The 13,847-nt window shown below is 39.4% G+C and overlaps 1 protein-coding gene across 1 annotated transcript in view; it reads left to right on the top strand.

Moving 5' to 3' along the window:
• LOC122549486 (regulator of G-protein signaling 22-like) overlaps nt 1-13,847 on the top strand; it is a 145,351-nt gene that overhangs the window by 12,700 nt on the left and 118,804 nt on the right. Inside the window, exons 3-5 of the mRNA XM_043689345.1 lie at nt 3,597-3,659; nt 10,664-10,882; nt 11,726-11,811. Of these exons, the coding sequence (XP_043545280.1) occupies nt 3,597-3,659; nt 10,664-10,882; nt 11,726-11,811 (368 nt within the window). The remainder of the gene's footprint in view (nt 1-3,596; nt 3,660-10,663; nt 10,883-11,725; nt 11,812-13,847) is intronic.

Raw genomic sequence — 13,847 nt, 5'->3', positions numbered from 1 at the left:
GGAAACCACAGCAGGTTAGTGCCGAAGAGACATGGGCCGAAGTGCACCAAATTGTGTTGCCGGTAACATACAGACAGGAAGTGTTATGGGTAGCACATTGAACCAACTGTAGGAGGTCATCTAGGTGGACGAAAAACTCAGGCTAAGGTACAAAAACATTTTTATTGTTTTGGAATGCACAAGGATGTGGTTAACTTTTGCTGTTCGTGTCATACATGCCAAATAGTAGATAAGCCACAGGCGGTAATAAAACCAGCACTTTTGAGGCCAATTCCCGCATTTGAAGAACCTTTCATATGGGTTATAATTGATTGTGTATGTCCCCTCCTGAGAACTAAAAGTGGGAACCAGTACTTGTTAACCATAATGGCTGTGTCTACCAGATTTCCGGAGGCAAGTCCATTACGAAGTATTAAGGCAAACGAGTATTAAGGTAGACGAGTTAGTAGCTTTCTTCACGTGGTATGGACTACCCGGAGAGATTCAGTCGGACCAAGGGTCTAATTTTACTGCAAGGCTATTTAAGCAGGTCACAGATAGCTTAGGTATACAGCACTTTAAATCAAGTGCATATCATCCTGAATCCCAGGGAACTTGAGAAAGGTGGCATCAGACCTTGAAGACCATGTTGAGAGCATATTGTCAGGATTACCCGAATGGTTGGGATGAAAGTATCATATTCGTATTGTTTGCCATTAGTGATGCTCCAAACAAACCTACTGAGTTTACTCCCTTCGAGTTAATATTCGGGCATGAAATGAGAGGCCCTTTGAAATCAAAGAGAAATTAACAGGAACAAAGTTGGAGATCTCACACTTAGAGTATGTATTGGAGGTGAGGGAGAGATTAAATCAAGTAGGTGAGTTAACCAAACAGCACCTAAAAAGAGCACTGCATAGAATGAAGCAGGTGGCAGATAAAAACTCTGAGACTTGGATGTTTTCCTGAGGGAATGACATATAGTACTGTCACTAGTGATAGGAGATCCCTTCAAAGCCACGTTTAGTGGTTAATATCAGATTGAGAAAACGTTGAGTCAGGTGAACTATCTAGTAAAGATGCCAGATAGGAAAAAAAACTGTATTGAGTATGTCATGTGAACATGTTGAAACTGTACTATACTAGAGAGAAAGAACTGGAGAAACAGGTGTTAGTTACTGCCCCACAGAATGAGGAATCAAATCCAGATGTTGTGGATTTTGATGTGCCTCAAAATATGTTAAAAATGAAGAAGTGCTTGAGGAGTGGGATAGATTACTAAACTTTCTGTCTCAAGAGCAAAGAACGCAGTTGAAAGGTTTGTTACTGCAGTATGAGGACATGTGTAGGAATCAGATGGGGAGAACTAATGCTATTGTACATGAAGTAGACGTAGGGGATCCTGTTCCGATAAAACAACACCCCTACCAACTTAATCCTTTCAAAGTCAGACAGGTCCAGAAGGAGGTGGAGGCTATATTCAACGAGAATATCATCGAACTGAGCCAGAACGAGTGGAGCTCGCCAATCGTCTTAGTTACCAAACTGTATGGGACTGAACGATTCTGCGTGGATTATTAGAAGGTCAACGCCATTACAAAATCGGACTTATATCCAATACCAAGATTGGAGGACGTATCAAGAAAGCTGGACAAGCCCGTTACATCACCAAGTTGGACTTACTGTGTGATTACTGGCAGGTAATTTTACCAGAGACAGTGAAAGAAATTTCTGCGTTTGTCACCCCAAATGGGCTATATCAATTCAAAGTGATGCCCTTTAGAATGAAGAATATACCCACCACATTCCAAAGACTCATGAACAGAGTTGTGGCTGGGTTAACAAACTGTTCAGTCTGTTTGGACAATGTAGTGCTCTTTGAATGACTACAAGAAGGAAACATTAGTAGTAAACTTACACAAAACTGAATTCACGAAAGCATAAGTGACATTCTTGGGACATAACATCAGTCATGGAAGGTTGACCCTATGGAACAGATGAAGGCCTTCAAGGAATTTCCACGCACAACCTCAAAGAAAGAAGTGCTTAGATTCTTGCGACTAGCGAATTCTATTGGAAGTTTGTTCCAAACTTCAACAGTGTAGTTGCACCGTTAACCAATTTGCTGAAGAAGAACACAAAGTTTCAGTGGGCAGAACAATGCCATGGGGGAATTCGACCATTTAAAAGCAATATTAACCACCACACCAGTTTTAGCTGCACCAAACATTTTGAGACCTGTCAAAGTTGCCATCAATGCTAATGACTAGGAGTTGGAGCTGCAGTGCTACAAGAAGATGATGATGAGATTGAATTGCCAGTTGGTTACTTTTCAAAGAAACTCAACATCTACCAGAAGAAATACTCCATGATTGAAAAAGAACTTTTGAGTTTGTACTGGCCTTACAACATTTAACGTGTACGTGAAGAACAATGTGTTGGGGATGGTTGCGTACATGGATCACAATCCTCTAACATTCTTAGAAAGCTTTAAAGACAAGAATATGAGACTATTTTGTTGGAGTCTTATGTTACAGATGTTTAATTTACAAATCGTACATGTGTGTTGTAAGAATGTAATTGCAAATGCATTATCACAGATTTAACTGATAAATTTAGATAAGATTGATATCTATTCAATGTTATATATGTGTGGGAAGAAGTTAATATGAATTTAGACTAAAGTTATATATATGTCATGATAATATGGTTAAGGAATAGAGAAAAAATGAAGCCATCTTTTCATTATGATGGTTTTTTTTCTGAAGGGGGGAGATGATATGAAGGTGTAGAGGTGTAATGTACCTTTAAGAGAGAGAGGAAGCTAGCAAGGACTGACTGAAAGCACAGACTGTCCTGAACAATTTAAAAATGTAACACTTGGTTGAAACAACTAGCTAAGCTGTATTGCCATGGAGCAAAAACAAACTCAAATTTGGCCAATCAGTTAAAATTATGCCCAGATACCAAAATCCAATCAAATTTGAATTTATTGTTTTTACGACATCAAACCAATGAAATGATCTGATGTTTCGGGGTATAAAACTGGACATTTTGAACAGTTAGAGGTAGAATTGCCAAGAAAACCAACAAGTATGGACTGCTAGCAGAATAGCTCTCTGAAAAGTACCTGTCCATAAGAAATTTGTGCAGCAGAACACCAAAGTCAACCTAGAGAAAACTCTATGGAGGAAAATCTACAAATAAGAGTGGACAAAGCTGACTAGTTATGAAACATGATTTTTTTTTGTAAATCTTAATCGGGGTTTTTTGTCAGACTGGTATTGTAGAGTGGGAGGTAAAAGATAGGTTAAAGAGAAAGAAGTTGTAAATAGTGGTTTTAATATTCTCTGTTGGACTTAAAGAATAAAATTGTTTATTTTTACTTTAAATCGTGAAATCTGGGATAGTTCTTTGCCTCTAGAAATTTAACAGATTATGGTGTGAGGTGAACTTCTCTGTGTGTTGGGTTTAAATTAGCAGAGGTGTTTACCCTGTGTTGTAACAAGGACCATGTCCATTGTACCAGACATAACCGTACTTGGAAAGAGAAGAAAATAGAATGATTTACAAGCCTTAATTCTTTTACTAATGTCTATTTATCCCCCTAATTCTAGGAAGATTACTTGCTAACAGATAAACTACTGGTGGATTATTTCAACATGTTTCTCAGTCTACTGGTGAGTGGTTTTTTGATTTAGAATTCACTGAAAACAAATGGATATTTATTGACATGAGTAAATAACCCACAAGGTGAAATATACAAACAGCACTCTGAAACCACAGACTATTGCAAATTCTGAATTATGGACAGCCTTTGAAACAGCAATCCCCTTCGCAATTTAAAAACATCTGACACTCAGGACAGCACAAAACTACAGTGAACTACAATTACAATGGAACTAGCTGCTGTACAATGGGAAGCACTTTACACAACCTCAATTGGTGTGAGAATTGAACCCATAGTATTGGTCTTACTCTGCGTTGGCAAGACAACCTGCTAAGCCAACTGAGCTAACCAATCTCCTAACGCTATGTAAGAATAATCTCTTGTAAGGCTTTTTCATGCAAATTTGGTTCAACACCATAAAGTGTAAATTCAGTACAGTATCAAACCAGGTTTGCAAAGTAAAACATTGTGAAAACCTTCTTTTGTTTAATACAGAGAGTTGAGATATCACACAAACCATTTCATAAATGTTTGACATGATCATCTTTGTGATATGTATTTAAATGAACTCATATCAGTAATATTTTAAAATGCAGCAATAATGGAAAGCTTTATGTCAGAAATTAACTTCCTGGAACTCCTGCTAGTCCCAACATTTAAAACATTACAGGGTTACATAATACTCTTACAAGGTTTTAATCAACCTGTTCAGACAGCTTATGACAAACCTCTACGACACGTCTGAACCAGAAGTAGGAACACTACAAGGCACTTTAAACATGACAATCTATGTGAATATATAATAGCTTCAGTAGAAGAGTGTTAAATATCTAGTAGCTGAAGGCAACAAGATAAACAGGTGTTAGGATTTTATTAGTTGATTATTCTGAAATGTGTCGTGGAGGGTTCTTCTGGAACAGTGATGGTGTCCCTACCTTTGGGTCAGAAGATCCAGGACCATGTCCCATCTGCTGTTTTGGCATCTCTGAACAGATAGATTAAAAAAAAAAACAAATTAGGGATATATATGGACAGAAACTATAGGGTCCAGAATGCATTATTTCCATCATCAATGACACTTTATTTAATCCCCAGTTAAGCATGTATTAACCATTCATTGTGAAAATGGTATCCTCATTCTTCTTATTTGTGATTTTTCTTTCATACAAACATTTGAGCCCCTTTTTCGAATGGCCTTGAAAGCTCCATTAATGGCGTCACAGCCAACAAGCCCATTTGTGCCATAAAAGTGGGCAGAAATAAGACATTTTCCAAAATGACTTTTAAAACTTCTAACATCGAATCAAAGAAGAATGAAGATATAATTTTCCCAACTCTTACAGATGGCAGGAATTAGGAAATTATGGAAGAAGGATGAACTCCAAGAATAACAAATGAATAGTTAATACATGCTTAAGATGTTACATAAATAATCGTTATGCCCTGAATTTATGCCCAAAAACAACATTGTTTTTGAGATGACCCATAACCTGGAAGGTATAGAAGGAAGGTATATTGACTAATCAAAAGAAATCATATTGGTTACCAGAAGCTTCATTTAAAAAATGAGCACCAAGTAGCAGATTCATTCAATTGCGCTGTTTTAGATTTAAAGAAAAAACAATTAATGGGATGTCAGCATCACTGGCTAGACCAGCAATTATTGCCAATCTGCAATTAACTTTGAGAAAGTAATGGTAAACTGCCCTCTTGAAACACTGCAGTCCATTTGCTGTAGCAGACCCACAATGTTCAGGAGGGAATTCAAGAATTTTGACCCTCCAGGATTTTGATCCAGTGACAGTGAAGAAATGGCAATATATTTCCAAGTCTGGATGGTGATGGCTTGATGAGGAACTTGAAAGTAATGATGTTCCCATGTATGTGATGCCCTTATCCTTCCGGATAGTAGTGTTGTGGGTTTGGAAGGTGCGCTTGGAGAAACCTTACTAAATTTCTGCAGTGCATATTGTAGATAGTACACACTGCTGCTGCTGAACTTCAGTGTTGGATGGACTGAATGTTTCTGGATGTGGTGCTAATTAACTGGGCTGCTCTGTCCTGGATCGTGTCAAGCTTGTTGAATGATGGTGGAGCTGCACTCATCCAGGAAAGTGTGGAGTATTCCATTACACTCCTGACTTGTGCCTTTGAGTTGGTAGGAGAAAGTGAGGACTGCAGATGCTGGAAATCAGAGCTGAAAAATGTGTTGCTGGAAAAGTGCAGCAGGTCAGGCAGCATCCAAGGAGCAGGAGAACATTCATCCCTTGTGGTTGGAGGGTTCCTAGGCGGAAGATGAGGCGCTCTTCCTCCAGGTGTCGTGTTGCCATGGTCTGGCGATGGAGTAGGCCAAGGACCTGCATGTCCTTGGCGGAGTGGGAGGGGGTGTTAAAGTGTTCCGCCACGGGACGGTTGCGGGTGTCCCAGAGGTGTTCTCTGAAATGTTCCACAAGTAGGCGGCCGGTCTCCCCAATGTAGAAGAGGCCACATTGACAGCAACGGATGCAGTAAATGATGTGTGTGGTGGTGCAGGTGAATTTGTGATGGATATGGAAGGATCCCTTGGGGCCTTGGAGGGAAGTGAGGGGGGAGGTGTGGGCGCAAGTTTTGCATTTCTTGCAGTTGCAGGGGAAGGTGCCGGGAGTGGAGATTGGGATGGTGGGGGATGTGCACCTGACGAGGGAGTTGTCTTTTCGGAACGCTGAAAGGGGAGAGGAGGGAAATATATCCTTGGTGGTGGGGTCCGTTTGAAGGTGGCAGAAATGACGAAGGATAATACTATGTATCTGGAGGTTGGTGGGGTGGTTGGTGAGGACCAGTGGGGTTCTGTCCTGGTGGCGATTGGAGGGGCGGGGTTGGTGTACAGATTCTGAGGAGCCAGGAGTTAGGTGGTACAGGATTCCTAGCCTCTGACTTGCTGTTTAGTCTTTGTATTGATATGGCTAGTCCAGTTCAGTTTTCGGTCAATGGTAACTCCCATGAGTTTAGTAGTAGGTAATCCAGCAATGGTAATGTCAAGGGATGATGGTTAGATCCTCACTTATTGGAGTTGGACGTTCCTGGCATTTGTGTGGCGCAAATAGTACTTGCCACTTGTCAGTCCAAACCTGGATATTATCTTACTACGTTTGGACACGGACTGCTTCAGTACTTGAGGAGTCAAGAATGATGCTGAACATTGTACAGCCATCAGCGAACATCCCCACTTCTGACCTTAAGATGGAGAGGTCATTGATGAAGCAGCTGAAAGTGACTGGGCCATAGACACTCCCTTAAGTGTCCTTCTCATTTTGTACAAGCAAATATATAGCAGACAAAAAATATATCTGGAGCTATTTTCTTTAAAGTACAACTAAGCCCTGGTTTAATATTAAAATAGTGAACTCAGTGATGGGTAGTTTTGCTTTGCCAACAGCAATCAAATATTTATACATACTAGATGCATTCTTTTTCAAAACAAATTGTTTACTTCTGAATGGTGTAGGAAACTGTTGACTTGTCTTAGGAATAGCAGGTATTCATTGCAGTAATCATACAGAAAAAGTGGAGCTCCTCTGGAATCATGGAGTATGTATAGCCCCATATTAAACTTTATTATTCATCAAGTAATTTACTGTGTAAGGTGGTGACATTCTAGCTTCCCAAGCAGAAGCTTGTGGTTTCGAATCCTGCTCTTTCAAGACCAAATGAGACTTTAAACTGAGGCTTCATCTGTCTTTCTGACTGATACAAAAGTTTCCACACTGCCATTCAGAAGATCTGATGAGTTGCACTGACCAACATTTACATTTGCACAGCATCAAAAACAGAATTCTAGTCAGGATTGCATTACTGTTAATAGGGCTTTCTCTTCCCATGTTAGTTTCTAAATTTGACTAAAATGTAACCGTAAGTATACTTTGTAAAACAGTTCATTGGCTGTAAAATGTTTTATAACACTCAATGGTCAAAAATGCAACACACAAATTCAAGTATGATTTTCTTAATTACTTTTTAAATCAAAATTTTTGTTTTTGACCGGCACATACTCAATAGGCTGAAGGGCGTTTTCTGCACTATAAACCTCTGTGATCAGTGAATGATACGAAAACAGCAAAGGTTGTTGGAAATGTTCTGTTTCCACTACTTTCCCATGCATCCCTTTGCTCACCTTATGGAGTGGTGCACAGAGGACAATTTCTGCTGCTATAATGTGTGAGAGTACTTCACTGTGAAAAGCTTGTTACATTTCCAACTTTCCTAAGCCTCTAAGTGACAAGCACTTATAATTCCTCTAAGAATGAATTCATTTTCAATTCTAATTCAAGTTTGGAAACTGATTTTTCATTTCTTAAGTCTATTTATGAATCCCAGCTTTTCCACATTTAAGAATGTAGAATCTGTAGTTCAAATGAATTTCTAGGATCATAAGCTGTACTATTTATTAGTGACAGAGGTTCTTGCCTTCGGTAACATTAACATTTCACCAGCAAAGAATACTTTGGCAATGAGGGGATTTTTCTAAAGGCAGGGCAATGAGTATTGTTTAGTTCTGCTTACAAACAATTAAATTATGTGTGACCTGACAGCCCTGCCTTAGTTACAAAACAGGTTTATTTGTAGCTAAAGCGAAGTGGAATTTCAATTATAGTTTCAGTGCTCATTAAAGAAAGAATAAAATAGAACTGAAAATTTGGAATTGCAATAGGTTAGGCAGCATCTGTGTGAAGAGAAATAGAGCTAACCCTTCATGCTGATGATTCCATATAAGGTCATTGATTAGTACTATTGAGGATATTAAGATAAAGTAATATACCTGAATAAAAATTACAATGCCAATTTAAGATTGTAAATATGGTATATTAATGATAGACTTTCATAATGATGAACTTTCCATGTATTAAAGCTATGCTTCTAATCTTTTGAAGTCAAAGTAAAAACATACCAGAAGCGAGTCAAACAGTCAGGGCAGGCAGGGACAAAGCAGAGAACAAGGTAGGACTGATAAATTCAATGGCATTTATTTCAATACAAGGGGCCTAACAGGGAAGGCAGGTGAACCAGAGTCTCACAAACTTGATTGGGTTTTTTGAGGAAGTAACAAAGAGGATTGATGTCTTGATCTGATGGGCCAATGGGCTGAGAAGTGGCAGGTGGAGTTTAATTTAGATAAATGCAAGGTGCTGCATTTTGGGGAAGCAAATCTTTTAGCATGACTTATACACTTAATGGTAAGGTCCTAGGGAATGTTGCTGAACAAAGTGACCTTGGAGTGCAGGTTCATAGCTCCTTGAAAGTGGAGTTGCAGGTCGATAGGATAGTGAAGATGACGTTTGGTATGCTTTCCTTTATTGGTCAGAATATTGAGTACAGGAGTTGGGAGGTCATGTTGCATCTGTACAGGACATTGGAAGATGTTGTGAAACTTGAAAGGGTTCAGAAAAGATTTACAAGGATGTTTCCACATTTGGAGGATTTGAGCTGTAGGGAAAGGCTGATCAGGGTGGGGCTGTTTTCTCTGGAGCATTGGAGGCTGAGGGGTGACCTTATAGAAATTTACAAAATCAAGAGGGGCATGGATAGGATAAATAGACAAAGTCTTTTCCTGGCGTGGGGGAGTCCAGAACTAGAGGGCACAGGTTGAGGGTGAGTGGGGAAAGATATAAAAGAAACCTAAGGGGCAACCTTTTCACACAGAGGGTGATACATGTATGGAATGAGCTGCCAGAGGAAGTGATAGAGGCTAGTACAATTGCAACATTTAAAAGGCATCTGGATGGGTATATGAATAGGAAGGGTTTGGAGGGATATGGGCCGGGTGCTAGCAGGTGGGACTAGATTTGGTTGGGATATCTGGTCGGCATGGATGTGTTGGACTGAAGGGTCTGTTTCTGTGCTGTACATCTCTATGAGTATATGACTCTACACAACCAGCATAATTGCTGAAAAGACTTGTAAAGAACTCACTCACCAAATATCCATCTTAATAAAGATTTCCTCTGATTTAATGACCTCTGCTATAATTGAATTCACCCAAACTCCTCCATTTTTCAATTATTTTGTATTCTAGAATATTTTTAGATACTCTCCTGGGATGGAAGCTTCCCTATAATAAAGGAATGGTAGAATGAGCTGTACTCTGATTTAGAAGAATGACAGCTGATCTTATTGAACTGTATAACATTCTAAGAGAATAGATGTTGAGAGGCTGTTTCCCCGGCTGAAGACTCTAGAACTAATGGTAATAACCTCAGGATAAGAGTCCACCATTTAGAATTGAGGCGAGGGAACATTTCTAGTCTGAGGTTTGGATTTCTTTGGATTTCTTTTTCCCAGAAGACTGTGGATGTTTAGTCTGTTAATATATTTAAGAAACCTTGATAAATTTTTGGATTCAAAAGGAATGAGGGAATGTGGAGATCTGATCATAAAGTGTCATTGAGGTTGAAGTTCAGCTATAATAATGAATGGCAGAGCATGTTCGATAGGTCACATGGCATGCTCCTTTTTATGCTACTTGCATGAGAAAGCATTACCTAAACCAGAAACAAGTGAGCAGTTGGACTATGGATTCAGCCTGTGCTACCCTATTGTTAGCAAGCACAGTAGCCAACATTGATTTGTCTTCTTATTTCCTGTCCCTCTGTATAGGGAAAAACTGTTGCTACAGTTTGTTACCTCCTGTCAGCATTCATCTAAAATTGGAGAAATTCAGTATTTGGGAACTGACTCTTGCTGGTTATAAGATTTTGTAATAGAAGATTTTTGATGTGAATAATGGATGTCTAAAGTGAGGAATTGTAAAAAAAAAACTAAGGACTAAAACTGAGAGGGAAAATCCAGGAAAAAAAATGCAGTAAAGCCTAGGAGAAGAAAAGAGTGGTTGTTTGCAGCAGTGTCTAGAAGTTTAATCACTAGTTCCTGAAGAATTCAGGGCCAATCCTAGAGAGTTGAGAACATATTTGGAACGTATTTGGAACAAGATCAATGTTCTGTCTGTATGTATTAAATTAGCTTTCACTTTTTATTTCGCAGAATTTTCCAATGCCAATTTGGTTTAACAAACGAATGGAGACATTTGAAATAGTTGACAATGCAAAGGAAAATCTGTTGAAGCAGTTAAAACAATTGGTACATACATATAGTCCTATGGACCCCATCTACAATGCGACACTCAAATCCCAAGAAAGACATCCTCAGTTTGAAAAAATTACTGCTCTGGATCTAAAATTTGAAAACAAGTTCATTGTAAAGGTAAGTAGACCCCCCCACCTCAAATTGTTATTACATCCTTAATAATGTGACCAGTGATGGTGTACTTATGAGTACTAATGATTGAAAAGAAATCTGAGTTAAAAATAGAATTCCTTGTTCAGGGACAATAATTTAACAAGAAAGATAGGTATAGATCATGGGTATTACCATTCATCAGAGGAGCAAACAGAATATAACATTGAGTCCTGTTTTTCTGTAGTCATGGAACAATACTGGTAGGATTCATCATCATTACTGCTTTAAAACTGACAGCAACATCTGCAGTCTGTAAGAATTACTGTCAGTGATTCAATGCTTCTCCACAGGTTGCGTTTTTGAAATCTCTGCACACTACAATTGCATAGCAATGACTGAACTGGCAAAAACGTTCCCTCTTACTTACAGTATAGAAATCTTGAAAAAGTTTTCTTGTTATTGAAGTGTAATTAAATTTTAAAGGTGAACCAAGTTCCTAATTGCTGCTGGCAAATTTCTCCAGCCATAAGAATATAATTTCATATTTGTGCAAAGTTAAATTTCTGCATTATGATAAAAATATTCTATGCTTCTAAAATATTGTATTTTTCTGAAATGTATTAATAATATTTTAGTCCTAAGTATTTCTCTCTCTCTGAAAAGTGAAGATCACTTCTGTCCTTTACTTCCTGGTTTGTTGTCTCTGAGAAAACTTCAATTTGATTGATTTACCCTGTTTGATGACAATAATGAAATATGTTAAATAATCTACTCACATATTTCAAATATCTTTGCTTCATTGTTTTTAAAAAGATTGTAATTCGATAAAGTCAAACAACATTAATTTTATTTTTTCTCCAATATTAGTACCTTGATCCTGTGCAGGGCATTAAATGGATAAAAAATGAGAGACTCCCAGCATTCCTTTTGAGTGATTGTTACTTTGAGTACAGGTAAAAAAGTCCAAATCTTTTTCTTTCACTGATTGTTATGATAATATTCACCATATACAAATATAATCATATTTTTTTAAACTTTGAATAAATGTACACTTTTCTATAATAAAAAGTTATCATGCTTTAGTGCATTGCATAGTACTTATTATTTAGCTTGTATGGGTGATAAGAAAACAATCTTGCAAAGAGGTAAAACTAGAATGAAGCCAAGCCATCTGCCAAGGGTACATTTCAACTAGCTATTGGGGCAGAACTTCCCAAGGTTGGTTGCAGACCCCAGCGGGGTCACTGGACAAATTTTCAGAATCACAAGCACTAAGGCAGCAATGTCTGTCATATAGCTCCAGTTGTGTGCTAACAGCTGCATGGTCACTTTAGGTTTCTGCTTTAACTATTGGTGTTGAAATCATTCCACAGAGGCTAGTATTCAGAGACCAAGTCACTTCATATTTACACGTAGTATTTGACACTGGTCTGGCTCTTTTATCCTCAGAGCCAACTCTCAGAGAGAGCAGAACCTCTGACACCTGTTTATACCTGTCAGCCAGGGATCCCTAATTGGAAGAGGCTAACAACCCCAATCAGGGAACTCAAATTTTATGAGGTCCATCTGGCTGATTTTATTACAATGACTACATTTCTTCCCCTCTAAGCTTGGCAACATATGCCTGTGGTTTCTTGTAACTTTTCCTGGAGTGTTTTGCATCGGATCTGGTTCCTCCGACTCAGCCTTAGATGCAGATGGCAAGTACTGGACCTCAGCACGTCTTACACCTAGACCATCTTGGAAGAAACATATGCTCTTCTTTAGGCAGTAAAGGCATCAAAGCTATGACATCCACTGTGTCCACCTCAAACTCAGAGGTTTCTTTGATGCTAGATGGAGGAAGAGAACCCAGTTTCTGATAGACTTTCTGGATATTTTTGAGGGGCTGTAAATGTTTGCTCCTGCCCTGTTTGCGAGTTTATAGCTTTCATGTGGTCTACGTGCTTGTTCAGGACCACCTTACCTCCCAAAACTTTGTACATCATGGTACCTGACCTTGCATCGACCATGTCTCTTACCCATGCAGGGCTATATCTGTGTTTTCGGCACTAAACCTCATCTCCTGAAGTAAACTATCTTGCTCCTTTATAGGAGTCTTATTGACTGTATTAGCATTCCTGATGCTGTTTCAGTCTCCCAACCAGGTCCAGGAATACCAGGTTTAACCTGGTGTGCCATCTTCTCCCCCTTAGCAAATTTGCTGGAGCTATTCTTGTAGTAGCATCAGAGGTAGTTCGATAATCAAATAGGAACCCAGTTAATTTGGTAACATATGAAGTTGTGGGCTGTTTCTTTAAGCCTGCCTTCAAAATTAGGACTGCTCTTTCTGCCAGACCATTGGACAATGGTCCTTTTTATACCGAATGCCATTCAAATTTAAGAGATACTTAAATTCCCTGCTGGTAAATGATGGCCCTTTGTCTGTGACCAACTTCTCGGAGCCCATGTCAGGCAAACGATGTTCATAGCTTTTCTACAATCATCCCAATGATTGCTGAATGAACTCTATCCATATCCAACCACTTTGAGTGACCGTCTACAATGATTAAGAATGTTACATCCATGAAAGGACTGCCATGACTCCACCCCCCCATCACCAAACCATCATCTCCCAGACCATACAGAACCTCATCACCTTAGGAGATCTCCCACCCACAGCTTCCAACCTCATAGTCCGGGAACCCCGCACTGCTCGGTTCTAACTCCTTCCCAAGATCCACAAGCCTGACCACCCTGGCCGACCCATTGTCTCAGCATGCTCCTGCCCCACTGAACTCATCTCTACCTACCTCGACACTGTCCTATCCCCCCTTGTCCAGGAACTCCCACATACATTCGAGACACCACCCACGCCCTCCACCTCCTCCAAGACTTCCGTTTCCCCGGCCCCCAAAGCCTCATCTTCACCATGGATATCCAATCCCTCTACACCTCCATCCGCCATGACCAGGGCCTCCAAGCCCTCCGTTTCTTCCTCTCCAGACGT

Source organism: Chiloscyllium plagiosum, chromosome 4 (assembly GCF_004010195.1).
Source record: "Chiloscyllium plagiosum isolate BGI_BamShark_2017 chromosome 4, ASM401019v2, whole genome shotgun sequence".
NCBI classification, from domain to species: domain Eukaryota; kingdom Metazoa; phylum Chordata; class Chondrichthyes; order Orectolobiformes; family Hemiscylliidae; genus Chiloscyllium; species Chiloscyllium plagiosum.
This window is presented reverse-complemented; position numbering and strand designations above follow the sequence as displayed.